Below are 25,744 nucleotides of genomic sequence, written 5' to 3' on the forward strand. Positions count from 1 at the left end.
AGGACAGAAAGGCTCCTGAAGAGCAAGACTCTGTCCTCACTGGCTGACTTTCATGTCTACGAGCTTTGTTGTATGCTGAAAATCTGGTTTAGACCTTTATTGTAACTTACTAGCTGTGCATATCCTAGAATGTGCTTAACTTGTGTTAAGTTTAAGGTTCTTCATCTGAAATTCAGGATAATACCTAAAGCATAGGCTATGAGGAGGCTAAATGAGGGAATGTGGGAGACCACCTTACAAGCTACAAGGGCACAACTGCAAAATGACGAGCTAGGTGAGATGATCTGGAAGATTACCTTCTCTAGTCTGGGCCATTTTTCCACCTTAAAGTTTCATACAGAATGAAGGCAAATGTTGGAGATTCTGTGTCTCTATTCAGTTAATCATGACTTACCTTTCAGACCTTATGCAAAGCCAAATATTCCTATAGCATTCTGAGCAACCCCAATCCAAGTGACTATGTGCTTTTGGAAGAGGTGATGAAAGACGCTACCAACAAGAAGTCTACCACACTAAAGTCCTCTCAGCGGGTCCTTCTGGATCAGGAATGTGTGTTTCAAGCCCAAAGCAAGTGGAAAGGTGCAGGAAAATTCATCCTTAAGCTAAAGGAGCAGGTGCAGGTAAAGTTTAAAGTTACTTTGCTCGTTCATAAATATTTGATACTAATAATCACACTGTAGCCAGATCTGGAAGCTAGTGAAATTTAGGAGAAAGTTGCTGAGTCAAGGAATGGAGATGAGAAAAAATTGTTTGGCTTTGTTTTCACTGTATGAAAAAACATGTGGCCTAAATTGCAGTTAAGCAGTCCCAGAGGGGAGGTTCCTCCGTCCTCCTTTCCAAAGCTCTATTTACCAGAGAGAGAAGAAAATGCTTATCTTAAATAGTGTCATGTGACTGAGGAGTGTGATTAACCTAACACCAATGGAAGGTTCTTTGTTCCCACAGGCATCTCGAGAAGATAAAAAGAAAGGCATTTCTTTTGCAAGTGAACTCAAGAAGCTCACCAAGTCAACTAAACAGCCCCGAGGACTTACAGCACCTTCTCAGCTCTTGGCCTCAGAAAGTATCCAAAACAAGGAGGAGAAACCTGTGGGTGGTTTGTCCTCCAGTGACACAATGGATTACCGACAGTGACTAAGGGCAGCATATTTAACCCAGGTATACTAAGTCATTGCACCATCTTGGAACAGGGTTTAACTTAAACTACTTTGTAAGGTATAATTAATACAATGTTTTTTACCTTTTCCAATAGGAGGATTTCCCTTGAAGGCAGGTAGGAATGGGACCTTAAAACAGTAAAAGGGCTCTGAAGATACGTAACATGATAGGCTACTGAACACTGCCAGTAAAGAAAAAAAAGAATATGTAACTTGAGCTTTTATAATTTTAGCCCTCCTTATTTTGTAGATAACTAAGCAAAGGCCCCAAGAAGTCAATCAACTTGCCCAAAGTACTATGACAGCCATATTTTATCACACAACTGTCCTCATTATTAAAAACTGACAGGAACATTCTTCAAGGGCTCTGTGAATCATTCAGCTTTTATTCTTTTGGATTCTAGTTTTATTTTTGTTCTAATTTAGATCTGATGTAGACTCAACAACCTCATCTCCTTCTGCCTCAATTAAAAAAATAAAAATCTGGCATCTGGGATGTGGTGGTTAAAAACAAAGCAAAATAACATAACAGCCTCAATCTTGAAAATTTACTGTTTGATATTCACATAAATTTCAGTCTGTCTATCTTAAAGCAAATTATTTGAGACCTGAATAAAAGCGTGTGAGGAAACCAATTATAAGTTTCTCCTTTTCACTTAGTTTTCCAAAGAGCCTACGGGTTCATTAAAGCCCACTTGTCACCTGTCCCATGGCAGTTGTCAGATTTAAAATTCACAAGATCAACAGCACGGTGAAGGCATTGCTGCTTATGTGGCAGAGCTTCACCGTCGGTCTTTATCACAACCTGCAGAAACTCAAAGAACTCACTGATGCCTCTTGACAGAGCTAAATTTGATTTATAATGGCCCAAAAGACGGCCCAGTACATTAAGACCACGTTTCCACATTTAAAAAGCAACTCCTAAAATAACTAGTGTCCCTATTACACTCTGCAGTGGTCAAAATTTTAAATATTGTTTTGCATACCCGGAAGTTAGTATCAAATAAATCATAAGTGTGATGTTATACACACCTCTATAACTTCTTTAATGAGCTGAAATTACACTAAAGCTGGTAAATTGGTCACATACTACTATACATATAAAAAGCCCTCTGTGCTACAAGACTACTTCTTAGGTACAGAATACCATTAGAAATCTGACTGAAAAATGTTATGCCTACTATAATGAACATTACTAATTGTTTCTACTTTAGGAGACTGGGGGAGGGTGATAGTGATTTAGATGATGGCCTTTAGATTCTATTGTCCTACAACAAGTAAATATTTTTTCTGACCAATGGATTCACATGACACTTTTTTTTCTTTTTCTAAGCAAGCAGATATTTAGACTCATTCAGTTGACTTCACAGCTTTGCTTAAAGCTGGGAGACTTCTCTTATAGTCATTGGTGCATCTATGTAAATTGACATCCCATGTTATAACCTCCTTTACAATGGTCTTTTCAAGAAAGAGAATTTGTAAAAAAAAAATGAAGGGCCTTTCTGTATATGCTCGTAAGAAAACAAGTTTAGGGCCAGGCTCAGTGGCTCATCCCTATAATCCCAGAACTTTGGGAGGCCGAGGCATGTGGATCACCTGAGGTCAGGAGTTCGAGACCAGCCTGGCCAACAAGGCGAAACCCTGTCTCTACCAAAAAATACAAAGATTAGCCAGGCATGGTGGCACCCGCCTGCAGTCCCAGTTACTCAGGAGGCTGAGGCAGGAGAATTACTTGAACCTGGGAGGTGGAGGCTGCAGTGAGCTAAGATCATACCACTGCACTCCAGCCTAGGCAACAGAGCAAGACTACATCTTTAAAAAAGAAGAAAAAACAAAACAAGTTTAGTAACATAATATTTCATATTTGTTATAAAATGATCCCTTTTAAAGTTTCAATATTCCACAAATTTTAAAATAAGAGCATATTCATCTTACCTGAAGTAGTAATGCATAGTTCAAGGAATTCCACCTTTTCTTGAAGTTTATTTGAATGTGATTTAAAAAAAAAAAAAAAAAACTTTCTAAAGAATGTGAAATATTTCCAAGGCAGAAATAGCCTAGAAACATCATGTTCTAACATTGCGAGTGCAGAGGAAATAGTCTCTTCCCCAAACCTAGCCACCAGCACTGTGGCTGGAAAACTCTGAACCCTTGCTATACTGTGTTTCTGTTTCTTCATTTTCAATATACTAATATGCCTCTGTATACAACATTACAGGTGAAGATCTTTCAGCAAGAAGTTAAAGAGTGAACATTGTGGAAAAAAAAATCATTTACTTACTTTCATTTGACTAAACTGGAAATTGATGATTTCTGAACTGAAGCCTTCACACATGTGAGATCCATGCTGAGGAGAAGCAAAATGGCATAGGGCTAGTTGCCACCAACCAATTTACTGATGAATGTTGCAATGAAGCCCAGGAGACTGCCATTTTATAAATGTCAGCAGGTGGAAAAATCATCATTAATTGACTTAGAGCAAGGGTCAGCAAGCTTGTCTGTAAAGGGCCAAATCGTAAATATTTTAAGGCTGGGGGCCATAAAATATGTTGCAACTACTCTGCCACTGTAGTACAAATGCAGCCACAAACCATACATACATGAATGAATGTGGCTGTATTCCAATAAAACTTTATGGACACTGAAATTGGAATTTCATATATTTTTCACATGTCACAAATATTCTTGTTTTGACTTTTTTTCAACCATTTAAAAACATAAAAACTATTCTTAGTTCAGGGGCCATACAAAAATAGGTGGCAGGCTAGATTTGTTCCAAGGACCATAATTTGCCAACCCAACTAAGAGAACTGGGAACAGGGCACAAAGGTCTGAAAACAAAAAAAGAAGTTTAGCCATACATTTTATGGCCAAGAATTGGAAGCTTTTGGGCATTGCAAGTGTAAGTATGTCCTATAAAAGTCATTAAAATTCAATTTAGTTCCTGTATTGTGTACCATAACACATACTACTTTAAACTTTTTTACATATAGAAATAATAATGGGTTTTGTTAAGGTTATTGCTTATTCAGTTAATCAGGTTGCTTTAAAAAAAAAAAGGCTATTGCTTATATAATCACAGATTACTCATTTTTGGTTTTCAAAATGAATTCAGAATGATGTATAATTTAGTATCTACTGAATTGCAATGTCTTAAGAAACCTAACAATTTTTTAAAGCAAAAGTAGACTGAGTTGGTGTTTAAGATACATTTATTTATTGTGGAAAGTCTGTACTGACACAGTACTTATATATTATACATAGCTTTCTTGATATTGCCATGGATTAGAAGCACTAGTATATCTTGCTACTTGAAGACAAACCTCTAAAATGAAAATACATGCTCTGAACATCTGAAATGGGCTAGACTTTCAAGTAAAATTGCTTCATTTCTGATTAACTGAAGAGCTATTGATCCAAGTCATACTTACCATTTAATGTAAATTATTTTTAGACTTTGCTGTATAAAACCAACTAAGTGTAAAGGATTCTTCATATTCTTTGATGAAGCAAATTATTTTTTAAAATGAAATATGTATTCCTCTAAAGTAAAACCCAAACTTTTATCTTTCCACTGGTACCTTTGAATTTTAAGATATTATTCTTCAAATTACAAAACACTAAAACTCCTAAACTTCACTTTGAGAAATTTTTCTAAACAATTATAAAAATAAAACTATCCTTTTAATACTTCTGTTTTTAGAATATGCAAGAAACACATATTCTTGCATATTCTAAAAACAGAAGTATTAAATATATACCACTCAGCTTTCATGTCATTGAAAGCTCTTACTGGGTCAAAGACTTAAGGCTAGAACTACCATTTTCCTGTCAACAGAATTCAGGCTATCCCAGTTTGACATAATCTGTACAGTACTGCAGGTTTGCTTTCAGTCAAATAATCAGTCTGTAACAAATGCACAAAGCTGCTCCATTTTAAAAATATTCTGGAAACACCTTATCAAGCCTCTATAAGCAAACATGCCAAACAGTTTGGCCGACCAGGTGTTGAAAACTGAGTTACTGGTCTAAGTGGCTGGAGGCCAATGAAAGCTGTGCAGAGTAACAAGAAGAAAAAACTGGTCTCTTTAGTTTTATAATTTGGTTCTGATGCTTTCTAAGCGCTGTCCCACTCCTCCTTTATGACTTTTAACACAGTTGTATATTTTACAACGTAAATCTGAGACTGAAGGTGAGACTAAGTTGTTCAACAAGTGAGAAAATCCAGCCTCCTGCCTACATTTCATTCCAACTTAGTTGTTTATCACATTTTAAGGTGAAAGTACATACTTCATTGTATTTGGGACTGTAGGAAGAACATATTGTTTTAAAATGTAGAGAAGTCAGCCAGGTGTAGTGGCTCATGCCTGTAATCCCAGCACTTTTGAAGCTGAGGTGGGTGGATCACCTGAAGTCAGGAGTTCGAGACCAGCCTAGCCAACATGGCGAAGCCCGTCTCTACTAAAAATACAAAAATTAGCCAGGTGTGGTGGTGGGCACCTGTAATCCCAGCTACTTGGGAAGCTGAGGCAGAACTGCCTGAATCCGGGAGGCAGAGGTTGCAGTGAGTAGAGATCACGCTACTGCACTCCAGCGTGGGTGACAGAGCGAGACTCCATCTCAAAAAAAAAAAAAAGTCTAGTCTACTATTATACGTAAATGGCCAGTACAACCTCATGTTGGCCGAAAATATTAAATTTTTATTTAAAGCTTTATCTGAATTACACAGCTATATTAGTAGGCCAAGTGAAAGAAATTATCCTAAATTATCCACTATGACCATACCCATTAGCATTTCACACTTTTTAGGCTAAGAAATCTGGGTAGCAAACTCTTATTGTTAAAGTTGACGTGGTAAAGAATTAAATATGCGGCCGGGCGCGGTGGCTCACGCCTGTAATCCCAGCACTTTGGGAGGCCGAGGCGGGTGGATCACGAGTTCGAGAGATCGAGACCATCCTGGTCAACATGGTGAAACCCCGTCTCTACTAAAAATACAAAAAATTAGCTGGGCATGGTGGCACGTGCCTGTAATCCCAGCTACTCAGGAGGCTGAGGCAGGAGAATTGCCTGAACCCAGGAGGCGGAGGTTGCGGTGAGCCGAGATCGCGCCATTGCACTCCAGCCTGGGTAACAAGAGCGAAACTCCGTCTCAAAAAAAAAAAAAAAGAATTAAATATGCAAGTTAGGTTTATTACAATATTTTTAAAAGCATCATGAAAAATGAAGAGAAAGGAGCATGAATTCTGCCACTCTGTTCAGTGATGCCAAATCTGTAGGAAGTAATGATACTATCTGGGAAGAAAGTGTCCTTTGAGAGGTAAAGCTCCTTTTCATGTCATCCTTAGCAAGTTATTTACAAATTCTCCAGTTGGGTGTAAATATGAAGTCTATACTCAACAAAAGTTGAGTTACAAGTGACTTGTTTTTAATCAAACTTGCTCTCATAAAGGCCTCCCACCTCAAGGGCTCTAGAGACATTGGAAGCTCATTAATGAAAGCTGGACCCCTATGATATGTACCAATTCACCTTTTGTTAACTGCATGTTCCCCTCCTCTCTTCTCTCCTCTTCCACTGTCTTTATAGATTTCTGTCCTCTGCACAGAGACCCACAGGCCTTGCTTAATTCTGAAAAGTAATCAAGGCTTGCTTACGGGCCCAGTAAAACTGAATGAACTCTTAAAACACAAAGCTCCGTAACTATGCTCCCATACCAATAAAGAAGAGTAGGATCTTCCTGGCTGGTGTGTCTTCAACCATCTGTTGACAGCCTACAGGGAAAGTGCTCTCACGGTGAAAGTCTCTGACCCCTTTCCAGTTGCTTATATATCAGCAGTGAGGCCAGAAAAGGTCTACCTGGGACCCTAAAAAAGTCAGAAAAGGGAGATTGCCTCTCACATAAAGTCTAGACTTGGGTCAACCTTCCCCATGATCCATTGTTAATAATTTGTGCTCTCTGCCACCCCTATGTATCAGCTTCCTAAAAGCAATCTTTGGCTGATGGCTAAGGATTCTGACATAGCAATTACCTGAAATGAGTTTCTTTGAAACACATACTGAGTCTCTATGATTACCAAGCTATTCTAATACATCTCTTAGTTTCGAAACATACTATGAACAAGCCTGCCACCAAGCAGTCTCTGAAACCTTCCCTATTGCACTTAGGTCTCTAAACTTTTGACACAAGTAATTTGAACACTGAATTGGGTAATGTCACACTTTACAAAAGTCTTATGTGGGTGATTTGACTCAGCATGGAAGACTGAGGCTATGTCTTATGCCCATTATTTCCCAACCCACTCTTAAGTGCCAACATAGTGCTAACCACAGTAGGTGCTCATTATTTGTTTAGTTAAAAAAATTAAGGCTGTAGCTTCATACAGTCTCAGGGTGTGTGTGTGTGTGTGTGTGTGTGTGTGTGTGTGTGTGTGATTACTAATAACTACCACATTTAATTCTAAAAAAGAAATTCATCCATATAAGGTTATATAAGTTAATGCACAAATATATTTCCTCAAATTCACATAAAATACTCAACTATAGATGTATAATTTTATGGTCCCACTGTGATTCTCTATATGTATAACAAGAAAGTTAAGAGCATAATACAGCCGTGAAATAGCTGATGAGTTTCTATTTTAAGCTGAGTTTTCACCAGAACTCTAGTTTCATCTGCCAAAGTGTAAATGTGTTTGTATACGTTTGGAAAATAAATGATTTGTGACATATATTGGTCACTTGTGCTCTGATGGGGACAGACCCTTTGGTTATCCACACAAATATTTATCACATTTCTGGACTTTGTTTTATATCTAAAAGGTGGACTAAAAGCAAATATTCATATGCTCAATCATACCTTTCTCATTACATAATCAAGCCTTAAAATAATGTGACCTGAAAACCACTTTTAAAAATCATATATAATATACTAAAAGACTGACATACACTGTTATTAAGCTCATATCCTCTCCTCTCACTCTGTTGGAATGGTAAAGGAATTTGCTACTTTCATTTACTTCATGAGGAAAAAAAGAGCTTTAAGCTTCAGAGTAAAATAACTGGCTTCTATGACTTTGAAACAGTAAGAGATCTCTTTAGTTGGACTGCTGTGCTTTTTAAAAAAAAAAAATTATCACAAGAATGGGAAGCAGAAAAAACAGCTATTTTATTCAACTATTCACAACAGAAAATATTTATAACCTAGTCACTAAAACAGGCATTTCTTAGGCCACTCGTAGAATACAGGAATAGCAGTTACATAAAATACTGGTTTATGATTATGTTAATAAGAAAAAGCATTTTACCTGTTCCAAGAGGGGAAAAAGTTCCTCACTGAGTATCCTTTGTCCATGGAACAGAATGGTAAAGTCTTGGGCCTGGTTCTTCTACCCTGAAGCAATTCTTCCCCAGTCACCCTCCAAGGAATGTCAGAAAATGTGAAGAACTTCAGAGATTAGAGTCATATTCAAACTTTCCTTGAAAGTAGCTATAACGAACATTAATACCTTTTTTTAAATGCCAAATTTGGTTACTTCTTGAAGTGGATCATTGAGCAAGAGCCGATGAACCTGAGTACCAGCTATTTTGTTCTTTCCTCAAAAATCTTCATAAAAATGTATTAACTCAAATTTAGAATCCTTCTCATTTCCATCCACAGTATTGCAATAAGAATATTTAGAGTATTTAGTTACAAAAAGTAGCTAAATGATTAAAAGTGTTCTCACGGTCTTGATTTTTCTGTGCTCTGTGCCCTAATTTTAATATAGCAACTGCACTTCAGTAAGATCCAGTTCAAAGATTTTTTTTTTTTTAAACTATAATGTACATGAAGTTTTTAAAGACAGCATTAGTAAGAAAGTAGTTTCCAAATACTGGGGAGGAAAAAAAAAGGCTTTCGATCTCACTGATGAAATGACATATTCAGAATAGGAGCAGAACCCTGTGCCATGCAAAGGGTAATTATTCCTCCTCTTCCTCATCATTCTTAGGAAGCTTTCCTTGTACACAAAGAAAAGGTCCTAAGTTAACAACTCATCTTTATGTACATCTGCACACACACAAATATACAAGAAAGTCCACTGACTTCATTCCTCTACTAGAATGGTGATGTTTTCAAATATTTCGTGAAATCCAGAGGTGACTCAGTAGTAAGTTCATTGGAGTATCTTTTGAGTAACTGATTTAAATCTTCATTCAAAAATGAATCCCCTTGTAAAACTTTACCCTGGGAAAATATTTAAAGTATGAGTTAGAAATTACTCATGCTATAAGCTAAAGCCAACCTGTAAACAAAGCTGAAAATGTCAACAGCTGACACCAACACATGCAATATAATGACAGATGCTTGGTAAGGTCTTGGACATATCCTATATTGAATGAACAGTTTCATGACCCTCTCTATAGAATTTCCACCTCAGACATCCAACCTACCAAGAACTCCTAAACATTTAAAAAAAAAAAAAATCTACCTATAAAATAATTAAGCAAACTAGAGTTATTGAGATAAATTAGTTTCTATTTCTTCTTTTAAAAAAAATAAAAAATATCCCATACCTTTATTTTGGGGTTTGAAGTTTCAACAGGAGGATTGAATGTCATTTCTGCCATGCTATATGCCTCAAAAAGTTCAGCAGCAGATCTAAATCATAAACAATGAATATAAAGATACCACCACATCTGTGTAACTCAAAAATAATTAGATTATACCCAGAGAATGATTCATTCTAAACCCATATATTAAGGTATAAGATCGTCCTGCTTTAGGAACTAACCAATCAATCCAGTCACTTAACAAATCCTAAATTCCCATGTAATGTCAACACTAACCAGCTAAATCCACCCCAGAGAGATCTGGTATACATTTAGTAATACAGATATAGATTCCAGAGAGAAAGCAAAGCTGTAAACCTTCAGTTCAGTGTGATCTTATCCCAACCCACTGATATGCAACTAAGCATATTTTAGTCATGGAAGCCAGAAGACTGAAGCATGGACTCATTCTTCTCAGACTTAACACACAACTCAACCCTTCAGCTATTGGCCTGGATGAAAAACAAGGAGAGGCCATTCAGGACAGAACACATGTCTATACCCATGGCATGTAAATGAATCCTTAATGATCTGGAATTAGTTCACGCTTTCCAAAACAAATAGACGAAGGCCTACAAGAGTGCCAGTTAGGCTCACATCCCAATACCCATTCTCCAGAAGCCCACTATGAGTCTCCTTTCTTAACCCTTTCGGATAAACCCATTCCTCATCCTTCTCCACAAAAGAAAACATCTTTCCTTAGCAAAACATGCCATAAAATGATCATTAAGAAGAGTGACAAAGAACTGTTTTCTCCTTTTTTTCTCCCTTTAAAAAAACAAGGCTGGGTGAGGATACAAGATGGGTGATTAGGAGCAGCTCAGGATTGCAGCTCCGAGATAAAGCTCAGGGGGTAAGTGGATGCCACATTTCCAGACAGATTTTTATCGCCCACAGACCAGGAGATTCCCAGGTGGAGGAGCCCCATGGGTCGCCAGCGTGGCTGTTTGGGCTGGCGCAGCGGGTCTTCAGGCAAAATACACGGGTCCACGGGCTGTTTTAGCTGGCGATAGGAGCTCCTGGGAGACAGAGTCGCCCATTCAACTGATAAAAAGAGGACTGAAACAGGGAGCCAGGCCAGGAGATTCCCGGGTGAAAAAGCGCCACGAATCTCTGCGCGGCTGTTTCAGCCGGCATAGTGCATTGCCACATGGGAAATCCCACAGATCCCAGCGCCTTTTTAATAGGCAACTGGAACACCTGGGAGACAGAGTCACCCATTCAGCTGATAAAAAGAGGACTGAAACAGGGAGCCAGGCCAGGAGAGTCCCAGGCAAAAAAGTGCCATGAATTTCTAGCACAGCTGTTTCAGCTGGTGCAGGGGGTTGTCACTCGGGAAATCACACAGATCCAGGCGTCTTTTCAACAGGCAACTGGAACACCTGGGAGATAGAGTCGCCCACTCAACTGAAAAAAAAGGGGACTGAAACAGGGAGCCAGGCCAGGAAATTCCCGGGCGAAAAAGCGTCACGAATCTCCAGCAGCTGTTGCAGCCGGCACAGCGGGTCTACACACAAGAAATCACATAAATCCGGGCTCCGTTTCAACTGGTGACTGGGATGCCTGGGAGACAGAGTCGCCCATTCAACTGAAAAAAACGGGGGGGCCTGAGGCAGGGAACCAGATGATCAAGCTCGGCTGGTTCCACCTCCACAAAAAACAGCAATCTGAAACACTCTGGATTGAGAGTTTCACAGCAAGCACAGCTGAACCTGGGACTGTCCAGCTCTGTGGGGGAGGGGCATCCCCCATTACCAAGGCAGTCCACCACTACCAAGGTAGTCCGCCATTACCAAAGCAGAGTCGCCAAGAGAGTCCGCATACCAAGAGAGAGTCCGCCATTGCCAAGGCAGTTCAAACTATACCCCTCTAAACAGGACTGCAGGGAAGTTCACATGGCAGCTGGGCGGAGCCCACATCACCTCAGCAAAGCCTCTGCAGGCAGACTGTGACTAGGGTGCATCCTCAATGGGCAGGGCAGCCCTGGAAAAACGCAGCAGGACAACAGAAACTTATGAATAAAGCCCTAATTCCCCAGGACAGAGCACCTGGAAAAAAAAAAAGGTGTTTATGAGTTCTGCTGCAGCAGACGTAAACGTACCTGCCCAGCACCTCTGAATGAAACAAAGGGGCTCACAGCTCAGCACTTGAGTTCCTATCAAGGACAGACTATCTCCTCAAGCAGCTCCCTGACCCTTGTATATCCACAGAGTCACCTCATAAAGGAGAGCTCAGACTGACGTCTAGTGGGTATCTTTCTGGGACAAAAATAGCAGAAGAAACTGGCAGCAACCCTTACTGTTCTGTAGAGAACAGGTAGATGGGAAGAAACCAGTGCAAAAAGGATGAAAACACCCAAAACCAAAATGCCTCTCCTCCTCCAAGGGATCACAACTCCTCACCAGCAAGGGAACAGGCTGGATGGAGAATGAGTCTGATGAATTGACAGAAACAGGCTTCAGAAGGTGGGTAATAAGAAACTTCTCTGAACTAAAAGAACATGTTCTAAACCAATGCAAAGAAACTAAGAACCTTGAAAAAAAGTTTGACGAAATGCTAACGAGAATAAACAGCTTAGAGAGGAATATAAGTGAATTGATGGAGCTGAAAAACACAACATGAGAAATTTGAGAGGCATAGACAAGTTTCAACAGCCAAATTGACCAAGCAGAAGAAAGGATATCAGAGATCGAAGATCGACTCAAGGAAATAAAACGAGAAGGTAAGATTAGAGAAAAAAGGGTAAAAATAAATGACCAAAGTCTCCAAGAAATATGGGATTATGGGAATAGACCTAATCTATATTGGATAGGTGTACCTGAATGTAATAGAGAGAATGAATCCAAGCTGGAAAATACTCTTCAGGATATTATCCAGGAAAACTTCCCCAACCTAGCAAGGCAGGCCGATATTCAAGTCTTGGAAATACATAGAACACCACAAAGATATTCCTTAAGAAGAGCAACCCCAAGGCACATAATCATCAGATTCACCAGGGTTGAAATGAAGGAGAAAATGCTAAGGGCAGCCAGAGAGAAAGGTCGGGTAACCCACAAAGAGAAGCCCATCAGACTCACAGCGGATCTCTCAGGAGAAACCCTACAAGCAAGAAGAGAGTGGGGGCCAGTATTCAACATCCTTAAAGAAAAGAACTTTCAACCCAGAATTTCATATCTAACCAAACTAAGCTTCATAAGCAAAGGAGAAATAAAATCCTTTACAAACAAGGAATTGCTCAGAGATTTTATCATCACCAGACCTGCTTTACAAGAGATCCTGAAAGAAGCACTAAACATAGAAAGGAACAACCAGTACCAGCCACTCCAAAAACATGCCAAATGGTAAAGAGCATCAACACAATGAAGAAACTACATCAATTAAGGACAAAACAGCCAGTAGCATAAAAATGGCAGGATCAAATTCACACATAACAATATTAATCCTAAATGTAAATGGACTAAATGCCCCCATCAAAAGACAAAGACTGGCAAATTGGATAAAAAGCCAAAACCCATTGCTGTGCTGTATCCAGGAAACCCATCTCACGTGCAAAGATACACAAAGGCTCAAAATAAACGGATGGAGGAAGATTTATCAAGCAAATGGAGAGCGAAAAAAAAAGCAGAAGTTGCAATCCTAGTCTCTGATAAAATAGACTTTAGCCGGACACGGTGGCTCACGCCTGTAATCCCAGCACTTTGGGAGGCCGAGGCGGGTGGATCACGAGGTCGAGAGATCAAGACCATCCTGGTCAACATGGTGAAACCTCGTCTCTACTAAAAATACAAAAAATTAGCTGGGCATGGTGGCACGTGCCTGTAATCCCAGCTACTCAGGAGGCTGAGGCAGGAGAATTGCCTGAACCCAGGAGGCGGAGGTTGCGGTGAGCCGAGATCGCGCCATTGCACTCCAGCCTGGGTAACAAGAGCGAAACTCAGTCTCAAAAAAAAAAATAGACTTTAAGCTGACAAAGAAGGCCATTACGTAATAGTAAAAGGATCAATGCAACAAGAAGAGCTAACGATCCTAAATATATACGCACCCAATACAGGAGCACCCAGATACATAAAGCAAGTTCTTGATGACTTACAAAGAGACTTAGACTACCACACAGTAATAGTGGAACACTTTAACACCCCATTGTCAACATTAGATAGATCAACAAGACAGAAAATTAACAAGGATATCCAGGACTTGAACTCAGACTTGGACCAAGCAAACCTAATAGACATTTATAGAACTCTCCACCCCAAATCCACAGAATATATATTCTTCTCAGCACCACATCTCACCTACTCTAAAATTGACCACATAATTGGAAGTAAATCACTCTGCAGCAAATGCAAAAGAATGAAAATCATAACAAACAGTCTCTCAGACCACAGTGCAATCGAGTTAGAACTCAGAATTCAGAAACTAACTCAGAACTGCACAGCTTCGTGGAAACTGAACAACTGGCTCTTGAATGTTGACTGGATAAACAATGAAATGAAGGCAGAAATAAAGATGTTCTTCGAAACCAACGAGAACGAAGACAAAACATACCAGAATCTCTGCGATACATTTAAAGCAGTGTCTAGAGGAAAATATACAGCAATAAATGCCCACATGAGAAGCAAGGAAAGTTCTAAAATAAACACCCTATCGTCAAAATTGAAAGAGCTAGAAGAGCAAGATCAAAAAACTCAAAACCTAGCAGAAGAAATAACTAAGATCAGAGCAGAACTGAAGGAGATAGAGAAAAAACTCTTCAAAAAAAAAAAAAAAAAAATCAATAAATCTAGGTGCTGGCTTTTCAAAAAGATCAACAAAATAGACCACTAGTCAGATTAATAAAAAAGAAAAGAGAATAATCGAGTAGATGCAATAAAAAATGATAAAGGGAATATCACCATAGATTCCACAGAAATACAAACCATCATCAGAAGTTATTACAAACTCTGTGTACAAAAACTAGAAAACCTGGAAGAAACAGATAAATTCCTGGGCACTTGCATCCTCCAAAGCCTAAACCAGGAAGAAGTCAAAACCCTGAATAGACCAATAACAAGGGCTGAAGTTGAGGCAGCAATTAATAGCCTACCACCCAAAAACAGCCCAGGTCCAGATGGGTTCACAGCCGAATTCTACCAGACATACAAAGAGGAGCTGGTACCATTCCTTCTTAAACTATTCCAAACAATCCAAAAAGAGGGAATCCTTCCCAAATCATTTTGAGACCAACATCATCCTGATACCAAAACCTGGCAGAGACTCAACAAGAAAAGAAAACTTCAGGCCAATATCCATGATAAACATAGTCGTAAAAATCTTCAATAAAATACTGGCAAACCGATTGCAACAGGACATCGAAAAGCCTATCCACCATGATCAAGTAGGTTTCATCCCAGGGATGCAAGGCTGGTTCAACATATGCAAGACTATAAATGTAATTCACCACATAAACAGAACCGAAGACAAAAACCACATAACTATCTCAATAGATGCAGAAAAGGCCTCCAACAAAATTCAACAGCTCTTTATGCTAAAAAACTCTCAATAAACTAGGTATTGATGGAACGTATCTCAAAACAATAAAAGCTATTTATGAGAAACCCATAGCCAATATCATACTGAATGGGCAAAAACTGGAAGAATTCCCTTTGAAATCTGGCACTAGACAAGGATGCCCTCTCTCACCACTCCTATTCAATATAGTATTGGAAGTTCTAGCCAGAGCAATCAGGCAAGAAAAAGAAATAAAGGGTATTCAATTAGCAAAGGAAGAAGTCAAATTGTCTCTACTTGCAGATGACATGATTGTATATTTAGAAGACCCCATTGACTCAGCCCAAAATCTCCTTAAGCTGATAAGCAACTTCAGCAAAGTCTCAGGATACAAAATCAATGTGCAAAAATCACAAGCATTTCTATACACCAGTAACAGACTTAAAGACAGCCAAATCAAGAACGAACTGCTATTCACAATTGCTACAAAGAGAATAAAATACCTAGGAATTCAACTAACAAAGAACATAAAGGACCTCTTCAAGGAGAACTACAAACCACTGCTCAAGGAAATAAGATAGGACACAAACAGATGGAGAAACATTCCATGCTCATGGTTAGGAAAAATCAATATTGCAAAAATGGCCACCTGCCCAAAGTAACTTACAGATTCAATGCTGTCCACATCAAGCTACAAATGACTTTCTTCACAGAACTGGGAAAAATCACCTTAAACTTCCTATGAAACCAAGACAGCCCGCATAGCCAAGTCAATTCTAAGCAAAAAGAACAAAGCAGGAGGCATCACACTACCGGACTGCAAACTATACTACAAGGCAACAGTAATCAAAACAGCATGGTACTGGTACCAAAACAGAGATATAGACCAATGGAACAGAACAGAGGCCTCAGAGGCAATGCCACACATCTATAATCATCTGATCTTTGACAAACCTGACAAAAACAAGCAATGGGGATAAGATTTCCTGTTTAATAAATGGTGTTGGGAAACTGGCTAGCCATGTGCAGAAAGCAGAAATTGGATTGCTTCCTGACACCTTACACTAAAATTAACTCCAGATGGATTCAAGACTTAAACATCAGACCTAACACCATAAAAACCATAGAAGAAAATCTAGGTAAAACCATTCAGGACATAGGTGTAGGCAAGGACTTCATGACCAAAACACCAAAAGCATTGGCAACAAAAGCCAAAATAGACAAATGGGACCTAATCAAACTCCACAGCTTCTGCACAGCAAAAGAAACAGTCATTAGAGTGAATCGGGAACCAAGAGAATGGGAAAAAACTTTTGCAATCTACCCATCTGACAAAAGGCTAATATCCAGAATCTACAAAGAACTAAAACAGATTTACAAGAAAAAAACAAGCCCATTCAAAAGTGGGCAAAGGATATGAACACTTTACAAAAGAAGACATATATGAGGCCAAAAAAACAGATGAAAAAATACTCATCATCACTGGTCATTAGAGAAATGCAAATCAAAACCACATTAAGATACAATCTCACACCAGTTAGAAGGGCGATCATTAAAAAATCTGGAGACAACAGATGCTGAAGAGGATGTGGGGAAATAGGAACACTATTGGTGGGAGTGTAAATTAGTTCAACTGCTGTGGAAGACAGTGTGGCGATTCCTCAAGGACCTAGAAATAGAAATTCCATTTGATCCAGCAATCCCATTACTGGGTATATATCCAAAGGATTATAAATCGTTCTACTGTAAGGACACATGCACACGAATGTTCATTGCAGCACTGTTTACAATAGCAAAGACTTGGAACCAACCCAAATGCCCATCAATGATAGACTGGACAGGGAAAATGTGGCATATATACACCATGGAATACTATGCAGCCATAAAAAACAATGAATTCGTGTCCTTTGTAGGGACGTGGATGAACCTGGAAACCATCATTCTCGGCAAACTAACACAAGAACATAAAATTAAACACCACATGTTCTCACTCATAGGCGGGTATTGAACAATGAGAACACACGGATACAGGGAGGGGAGCTCCTGGGGTGTGTCAGGGGAAATAGGGGAGGGACAGCAGGGGGGTGGGGAGTTGGGGAGAAACACCATGGGGAGAAATGCCAGATATAGGTGATGAGGAGGAAGGCAGCAAATCACACTCCCATGTGTGTACCTATGCAACAATCTTGCATGCTCTTCACATATACCCAAAAACCTAAAATGCAATTAAAAAAAAAAACAAGGCTGGTGGGGTGAAGATTGGGGACAAGTGAGAAGTGTGAGGGAAGAAAAAGTAAACGGCCATTTTATTATTTAATAATGCCAAAAGTTACCTCTATCCTACTTAGAAAGAAAGGGTTGATGGAAAACTGCAGAGTTCATGCCTTATGTAGAGGAGGCAGCAACTGACTATTGCCAAGTAAAATACAAGCCAATGTAACCAAACCTCCCAGTATTTCAAGAAAAGCAGGAAATATGAATTTTAGGTGAATTATTTCAATATTTCAGATTGGTGATCACAGGTCACCAATATGTCATCTCTAAACTACAGAAACCAATAGGCCTGCAAAAGAAAAAACCCTACAGCAAAATATGGTAATGAGTACATTGCACAGTGCTATAGTTTGAATGTGTTCCCTCCAAAATTCAGATATGGAAACTTAATAGTCAATGTATTAAGCAGTGAAAGCTCTAAAAGGTGATTAAGCCATGAATGGGATTAACCCATGTATGCCTAGTGTTCCATTATCAGAACTCTACACTGGTAGAAGTTATTTATATCCTACTCCTCAAGGTCATTGCCAAGGTCTGATTTTCACACACACACATAAATTTGCAACCTCTGGCATAAATGGGTTAAAGTCTTTATAAAAGAGGCTTCATGCAGTGAGGCTGTGGCCCTGCTCCCCTTCTGTCCGGTCTGCCACGTGAGGTCATGGAGTTCCTCCCCTTCAGAAGATGCAGCAACAAGATGCCATCTCAGAAGTAGAGAGGCACCCTCATCAGTCAACCAAACCTACCAGCACCTTGACCTTCAACTTCCCAGCCTCCAGAATTGTGAGAAAACGACTTTCTGCTCTTTATAAATAACTCAGGCTAAGGCATTTTTTATGGCAGCATAAATGGACTGAGGGTATCTTTTATGCCATTTTCTCTTTCTCTCTATAACTGAAGTATTTCCTATCTGTATGTAAAATAAGGTCATTACTATTTTTCACCTTTCTGTATTTATGAAAATTTTCAAAGTAAGCAGTTCAGGGAAAGAAGTTTCTTTTAGAAGGAACTTTTCCCCATCTAGAAGGGTGTGAGGTAGAAGCTGGAAGTACCCATCCAAGCTGCTTATAGGTCAGGAAATATTTTGCAAGGGCAAAAAAAAGAAACAGCTGCCATTCTGGATGGGATTCTTCCAAAGCATCTTTTTTCTTCCCTCTCCTTTTTTTTTCTCCCCGTCTTGCCCTAACAGGACCAATTTCTCCTCATCTGCCCTAACGGGGGTGGGGGGACATACAGTGAGGGGAGAAAACAAGAAGCTTAATTTGGTTGACTTGTGTTTTATCTTCACATGAAGCCACATCTTATTCACTGTTGAACCTGACTGATGGGGGGCATAAGGCCGTGCACTATGCCATTGTAATATTCTGTAGGTGTGAAACTTTTCATGATTAAAAAAATGTTTAAATGTTTTTCAAGTTGAATGATAGAAGAAAAAAAGAAATGTTTTAAGTGATTAACAAAATCATAGTCAGCATGTTTTCTTTGAGAACAATTAAGAAATATGAAGCAAGACCAATCCAGATACCCAAGTGGCACTTCACATTTTGTAATATATTACTTTATAAAACAGACTTCTTATAATAAGTGGCTATCAGCTGAATTCTGTAGTTTTAGAATAAGGCAATGCTAAATATTACCTTCGACTCAACTCTGGTTTGAGTGCTTCAGAGCCTTCGGAAGGTGCTCCAGCGATCAGGTGAGCTGCCAATTTCTGCACTATGGGATGATAATGCCTCTGAATGGGAAATGGGACAATCACATTTTGCACAGGTCAGTCCTTTACAAAAAACACTATCCACAGCAATTATTTTCTTAAATAAAATTATACCAATTGTTTTAGTCACCTATGTACAGTGTATGTAATTGATTAGAAGTACATTACCTACAGAGAGATGATCATCTTTGCTCACAGGATTAAAACAAATCAAGTTACCAGTGATGTAGTTTAGTCTTGCTTTTACAATATAAAAAGAAAAATCAAAAAGCAATTCCTCTTTCAGAGTGGAAGTTGATTTACAACAGGTTACCTGACATATTTTCTACAAGTCTCACTCTAATGCTGTCCATACTGTAGGATCACTGTATACATGAATCTATCTTGAAACAGAGCTTACTAAAATCTCCTTGGATAGGACTCAACAGAAATGCACCTGATAACAAATCCTCTGAAGAGTGTTAGGGAAAGATTTCAATAAATCTTCCACAGCTGCACCCTACAGAACTGACACGGTTTTCTCCTTCTTTAGAAAATGTACCTCAACAGCTTAAAGAACAGTAAGAACAAAATAAAATGTCGTGTACTAAAACAGGAACTCTAAAAAAGGCAGCCCACGAACAAAATATAATTAAGTATTCTGGTAATAACAACTATTTGAAGAAAAACTGGAAAAAAATTGTTCACACACATCCCCAAAAAGAAAAAACCCAGGGCCACTCTTACCCGCAGTGCATACAGTTCCCACAGAGCAGTGTTCTGAGCATTGCAGTACTCAGGCTCATCCAGTTCAGGGAGGAAAACTCCACTTCCCTGAGATTCACTGTCAAGCAGTAGATCTGTTTTGGGGAAAGTCTGCAAAAATGTCACATAAAAAGAAGTGGTTAAATTAACCCTGTTAATGTAACAGGTGTTACTGGTTTGTTGTTGTATTTGCATTTAAATTTATGATTGTATAAGAGCTTTAGCATAAAGTCTTTACACCTAGTTTCAATAAAACAATTTAAGTTTATATCATAAGAGCTGCAAAAAATATATTTTATCTTGGCTTGCTTTGAGAATTTATCAGGCAAAAGAAAACAATATTCTTTTCACCTTGAAATCCCACTTTTAGGAATCTTATAGAAATAATTATATCAGATAAATTTTATATAAAGGTATTCTCTATAGCATCATTTGTAATGGCAAAAGAGAAACAGAAGCAGAAAAACCACACTGCCTACATTTGTGTCACTTCTACCACTGACTAGCAGTGCTACTCAAGGCAAGACACTTAACCTCTCTGGACCTCAGTTTTCCCACATGTAAAACTGGCTATCTCAAGAGTTATGAAAATTAAATTTTTATAAAGCATTTATAAAAGTGGAAGGCATACAGTCAGAACTATGTGTTTGTTAAGCAAAGAACTAAATAAACCTTAATCATTAATGAAATAGAGTAGTGATATTTGTGCTGACATAATAATGTGTTTACCATGATTAAATGCTAAGGTTAAAAAAGTGGTAGAATATATAGCATAATCCCTTTTCCATTAAAAAAAAATGTTGTGTTGTTTCTACGTGTAGTGTATGTGTTTACATATGAACTTTAAAAGGCTGCTGGAAAAATACTCACAAAATGGTAAATGGAGACTCATCTAATGACACTCTGAGAAGTGTCAATAGGTATAAAATGCTTTTACAATTTTATGTACTTCTTTTGTCACCTGATTTTGTTACAAGTGTGAATTACTTCTGTAATTGAAATGATAATGTAAATGGAGGAAAAAGAAGACATGCATCAAAAAAAAATTCATTGCATTATAACAACTTGGCTCTGTTCATTTGTATCACTACTTACATGCATTAATATTCTGGTAGTTGCTAAAATGCCAATACTTGAATTTGGAAGAACATGAAGAGCAAGGGTACAAAGGCGTTTGATAAAGGCAAGGGCTCGCTGCTGAGAAACTTGCTTTCTGCGCTTAGTTAGCATGACATCAAGGCACTGGAGTACAATCTCAACACCTTCATTGGTAGCACCTAAAACAGCAGACATACCCTTCAGAGCCATTCTCATTACTTTTTCCTTATGCAACCAGACTGACCTTCAGATAAACCCAAGATAAACTATGGTTCCTGCCCCAAACCATTTCCCTAATCAATGAGGTAGTGCTGTACTGCTAAGGAGAGGCAGCAGGTTATACTTACTGCATCCCCAGTCAATTCCAAAAGCGCTTTCTCCAAGTCTTACATAAGATTAAATATAGACGCATGGCACTGGCAGGTCAGCATTTATGTACCTGTTCCTATTTCTCATTTGTCTACAATGACTGATCATAACATATTCTTAAAACATAAATATGTATAAAAGAAACATTACTTAAACATACACATACCTGCATGTAACTTGAACAGTGTTTTGTAAAGATGAGTGTAGAATTTCATTGGATCAATATTCAGAACATCACCTTTGAAATGACAACGAACACCAATTAGGTATGTTAGAGCATCCAAAGGTATGCTATAACACACACACACACACACACACACATTTCCAAATAAAAATTTGATTAAGAAAATATCTTACCTTGTCCAGAAAGAATATGAAAAGCAGTCTGGACACAGTGAAGACTTTCTTGATAGCTTAGGTCCTTAAAAAACGGAGAGGGGATGAAATATTAAGAATGGTAATTACCATTTATATGTTTAAAAAAGAACTTTAAGGCCAGGAGCAATGACTCACCCCTGTAATCTCAGCAATTTAGGAGGCTGAGGAAGTCAGACCGTTTGAGCCCAGGAGTTCAAGACAAGGTTGGGGAACATGGCAAAACCCATCTTTAGAAAAATAGAACCACACACCTGTAGTCCCAGCTACTCAAGAGACTGAAGAGGGAGGCTCACCTGAGCCCTGGGAGGTAGTGGCTGCAGTGAGCTATGATCGTACCACTACACTCCAACCCGGGCAACTGAGTGAGACCCTATCTCAAAAAAGAAAAAAAAAGACCTATAAAGCAGGCGTCCCCAAACTTTTTACACAGGGGGCCAGTTCACTGTACCCTCAGACCGTTGGAGAGCCGCCACATACTGTGCTCCTCTCACTGACCACCAATGAAAGAGGTGCCCCTTCCTGAAGTGCGGCGAGGGGCCGGATAAATGGCCTCAGGGGGCCGCATGGGGCCTGCGGGCCATAGTTTGGGGACGCCTGCTGTAAAGGTTATCTTGAAGATAACCTAGTATGAGACAGTTCAATAGGGTGACTATAGTTTACAATAATCTATTATATATTTTTAAATAGCTAGAAGGGAAGAATGTGAATGGTTGTCACATAAAGACACATATTTAAGGTGATTCATACCCCAAGTAAAATCTTTACAAACTACATTATCTGAATACATTAAATTATCACATATACCCTGAAACCGTATACATCTATTATGTATCAATTAAAAAAAAATAAAACAGGTCAGGTAACCCTCCGCTTAAAACTCTCTAATGATTGAAAATGTTCTACATCTTGATTGTGGTGGTAATCACATAATCATAGGCCTTTGTCAAAATTCATAAACTGCGTATCTAAAAGGGGTGAGTTTTACTGTATACAAAACATATCTCAATAAATCTGACAAAAAAATGTTTAAATAGCAATTACTATTTATATCTTTTAAAAAGTAATGTATTAATACTTACACCAGACTCAATGAGTGTATGAAGAACTACTAATAAATCATCAAAAAACTCCACATTTATAAGGTGAGCAAACCTGGAATCAAACAAAACTTAGTTAATCAATAAACTAAAAGCAGAAATAAAGTTAGTATAAATTAACTTTGACATTTAAACTGCATTTTTAATATTCTTTATTTCAAAATGTTAGCTATGAAAGAGATGGCAATATTAATACTTTTCATTAATTCATATTGGCCTCTTCAATAATTCATGCACCACTGAACACTAAACTTAATAGGAATATACAAGGCACTGAACAGACTAAAAATATTTCAAAAATCCTTCTGCCCTGAGAAAGAAATTACTAGAAGCAAACAACTTCCTGAAGAAAATTTACTAGGTATTGAGTGAGATCAGCTTCTAAGAAAACAGGTGGTGGGAAGAGAGATGAGGATGCTATTTACAAGAACATGGACCTCATGACAGCTATAAAGATAAAATGGAAAGAATACTGGACCTAGTATCTAGTTCAGGCTCTGCTCATAATTACTTGCATGATCCTAGTGCTGAACCGCGCCTCTATTTGTAGAAATAATTAAGACCACTTAATGAGGTTAAAAAAGAAGAATCATATGAGCTGCTAAATTCGAGAGTTACTCCATACACTACATTAGACCCTGAAGTAGGTTAAAGTCAGGACATGTCTTCAATATTAGCAAGAAGTCTTTGACTTACGTAAATCTTAAGAACAATAAAAGACCTTATGAGTGATATATTCCATGATGGTACAACTTTCTGGAGAAGCAATTTGGTAATTATTCAACAAAATTTAAAATGAGCATACCCTTTGATCTGGCAATACATGCACACACATGCATGAAGATATACACACATATATAAAACACACACACACACACACACACACAAGTATTTCCAGCGCCAATAGGAGACTGACCAAATAAAGTACCATGTATCTATAAAATGGAGAATTATAAATTTTTTTTAATTAAGTGATATGTATGTGCTAAGGGAAAGGTACCAAAAGTAACTGTTTACAAAACAAAACAAAAGGCAAGTTACAGGACACTAAACAGCATGATTCCATTTGCATAAGAGATGGCAGGCAGGCCAGGCACAATGGCTCATGGCTATAATCCCAGCACTTTGGGAGGCCGAGGCAGGTGGATTACCTGAGGTCAGGAGTTCGAAACCAGCCTGACCAACATGGTGAAAACCAGTCTTTACTAAAAATACAAAAATTACCCAGGAATGGTGGCACATACCTGTAGTCCCAGCTACTTGGGAGGCTGAGGAAGTTTGCAGTTAGCTCAGATTATGCCACTGCAATCCAGCCTGAGCAAGAGAGCAAGACTCTTTCTCTTAAAAAAAATGTTTAAAAAGGCCAGGTCTGGTGGCTCACACCTTTAATCCCAGAACTTCAGGAGGCTGAGACAGGTGGATCACAAAGTCAGGAATTCGAGACCAGCGTGGCCAATGTAGTGAAACCCCATCTCTACTACAGATTTTAAAAAATTAGTTGGGCGTGGTGGTACATGCCTGCAATCCCAGCTACTCAGGAGGCTGAGGCAGGAGAATCGCTTGAACCTGGGAGTGGAAGTTGCAGTGAGCCGAGATCGTGCCATTGCACTCCAGCCTGGGCAACGGGTCAAGGCTCCATCTCAAAAAAAAGAAAAAAGATGGCAGATGGCAGGCAGACGGACCTACATACATATACAGAAGAGGAAGCTTGCAATTTTAAATTTTACATTCTTTTGATGCATTTAAATTCTGTAAATGAGCATTTATTATTTTTTAAACTTTTTTAAATAAAGGAATTGGTCATTAAAAAAGCAAATAGCTGGGCTGGGTGTGGTGGCTCACACCTATAATTCTAGCACTTTGTGAGGTCAAGGCTGGAGGATCACTCAGGAGTTCAAGATCAGCCTGAGCAATATGGTGAGACCTCGTCTCTATTTCAAAACAAAAACAAAAACAACAGGTCCTACACAATGTAGGAATAATCCCTTCTCTGACCAGCCTCTCTTTGAACCACAAGGACCATATTGCCATATAAGGAAACCCATAGCATTGCCAAATAGCTCCAGTTATTAGAAAGTAATTTATGATGAACAGAACTTGCCTTTTCTGTATCTTCTAGCCATCAGTCCTATTTCCAACTCTATTCCTAAAGCTGTACTGCCTAACAATGGTAGCCACTAGCCACGTGTGGCTATTAGGCACTTAAAATGTAGCTAATCCAAATTAAGATGTAAGTGTAAAATATAACAACAATATTCAAAGAGATGTTATTAAAAAAAAAAACACCAAACATCTAATTAATGTTTAATACTGTGTTAAAATTCCTTAGATAAATCTGGAAAAATACATAAAAATTAATTTTAGCTGTTTATCTTTTTAACGTGGCTAACAGAAAATTTTAAATTACAGATGTTAGTTCACATTGTATTTTTACCTAACAGCAATGCTCCATAGGACACCACCTCAAAAAATTGTGGAGCGCTATCATAACAACCATAACCCTTACTCTAGCTCATATCCTGACAAGGCCATTAGTGTTGAATGAATACACAAAAAGATCTATCTTAGCAGAAACAGATTACGTGGAACCAGAGGAATGATGTACAGCCAGGTTAAAATAGACTTAAGAGTCATCTGCATGATGCACTCAAACTATGATGATGGGCAATTGACTACCCAGTGCAAAAGTGTCAAGAACTGAGAGACTTAATCTTAGGCTCACCTAGAAATTAGCAGGCAGAAGAAAGGAGTTGGTAAAGGAGGTTTTAAAAATAAAAGGTTTGAAAACCAAAAAAGCCCACTGTTATGAATAGCTTGATGAAAACAGAAAAAGAAT

At 38.5% G+C, this 25,744-nt stretch overlaps 2 protein-coding genes across 6 annotated transcripts in view; one reads left to right on the plus strand and one right to left on the minus strand.

The window, feature by feature from the left end:
- Positions 1–3,804, plus strand: part of PLCE1 (phospholipase C epsilon 1) — a 299,887-nt gene extending 296,083 nt beyond the window's left edge. For all 4 annotated transcript variants that reach the window (XM_074382600.1, XM_074382601.1, XM_074382602.1 and 1 more), the window contains 3 exons: positions 402–620; positions 946–1,158; positions 3,376–3,804. In XM_074382600.1, the coding sequence (XP_074238701.1) occupies positions 402–620; positions 946–1,134 (408 nt within the window). In that variant the 3' untranslated portion in view covers positions 1,135–1,158; positions 3,376–3,804. The remainder of the gene's footprint in view (positions 1–401; positions 621–945; positions 1,159–3,375) is intronic.
- Positions 3,805–8,302: 4,498 nt separating this feature from the next.
- Positions 8,303–25,744, minus strand: part of NOC3L (NOC3 like DNA replication regulator) — a 36,928-nt gene continuing 19,486 nt past the window's right edge. For both annotated transcript variants that reach the window (XM_010333267.3, XM_003922377.3), the window contains 8 exons: positions 22,891–22,963; positions 21,791–21,854; positions 21,600–21,671; positions 21,062–21,243; positions 19,949–20,077; positions 19,146–19,243; positions 9,712–9,796; positions 8,303–9,382 (listed from right to left, as the gene is read on the minus strand). In XM_010333267.3, the coding sequence (XP_010331569.1) occupies positions 9,254–9,382; positions 9,712–9,796; positions 19,146–19,243; positions 19,949–20,077; positions 21,062–21,243; positions 21,600–21,671; positions 21,791–21,854; positions 22,891–22,963 (832 nt within the window). In that variant the 3' untranslated portion in view covers positions 8,303–9,253. The remainder of the gene's footprint in view (positions 9,383–9,711; positions 9,797–19,145; positions 19,244–19,948; positions 20,078–21,061; positions 21,244–21,599; positions 21,672–21,790; positions 21,855–22,890; positions 22,964–25,744) is intronic.

This window comes from Saimiri boliviensis, chromosome 12 (assembly GCF_048565385.1).
Source record: "Saimiri boliviensis isolate mSaiBol1 chromosome 12, mSaiBol1.pri, whole genome shotgun sequence".
NCBI classification, from domain to species: Eukaryota; Metazoa; Chordata; class Mammalia; order Primates; family Cebidae; genus Saimiri; species Saimiri boliviensis.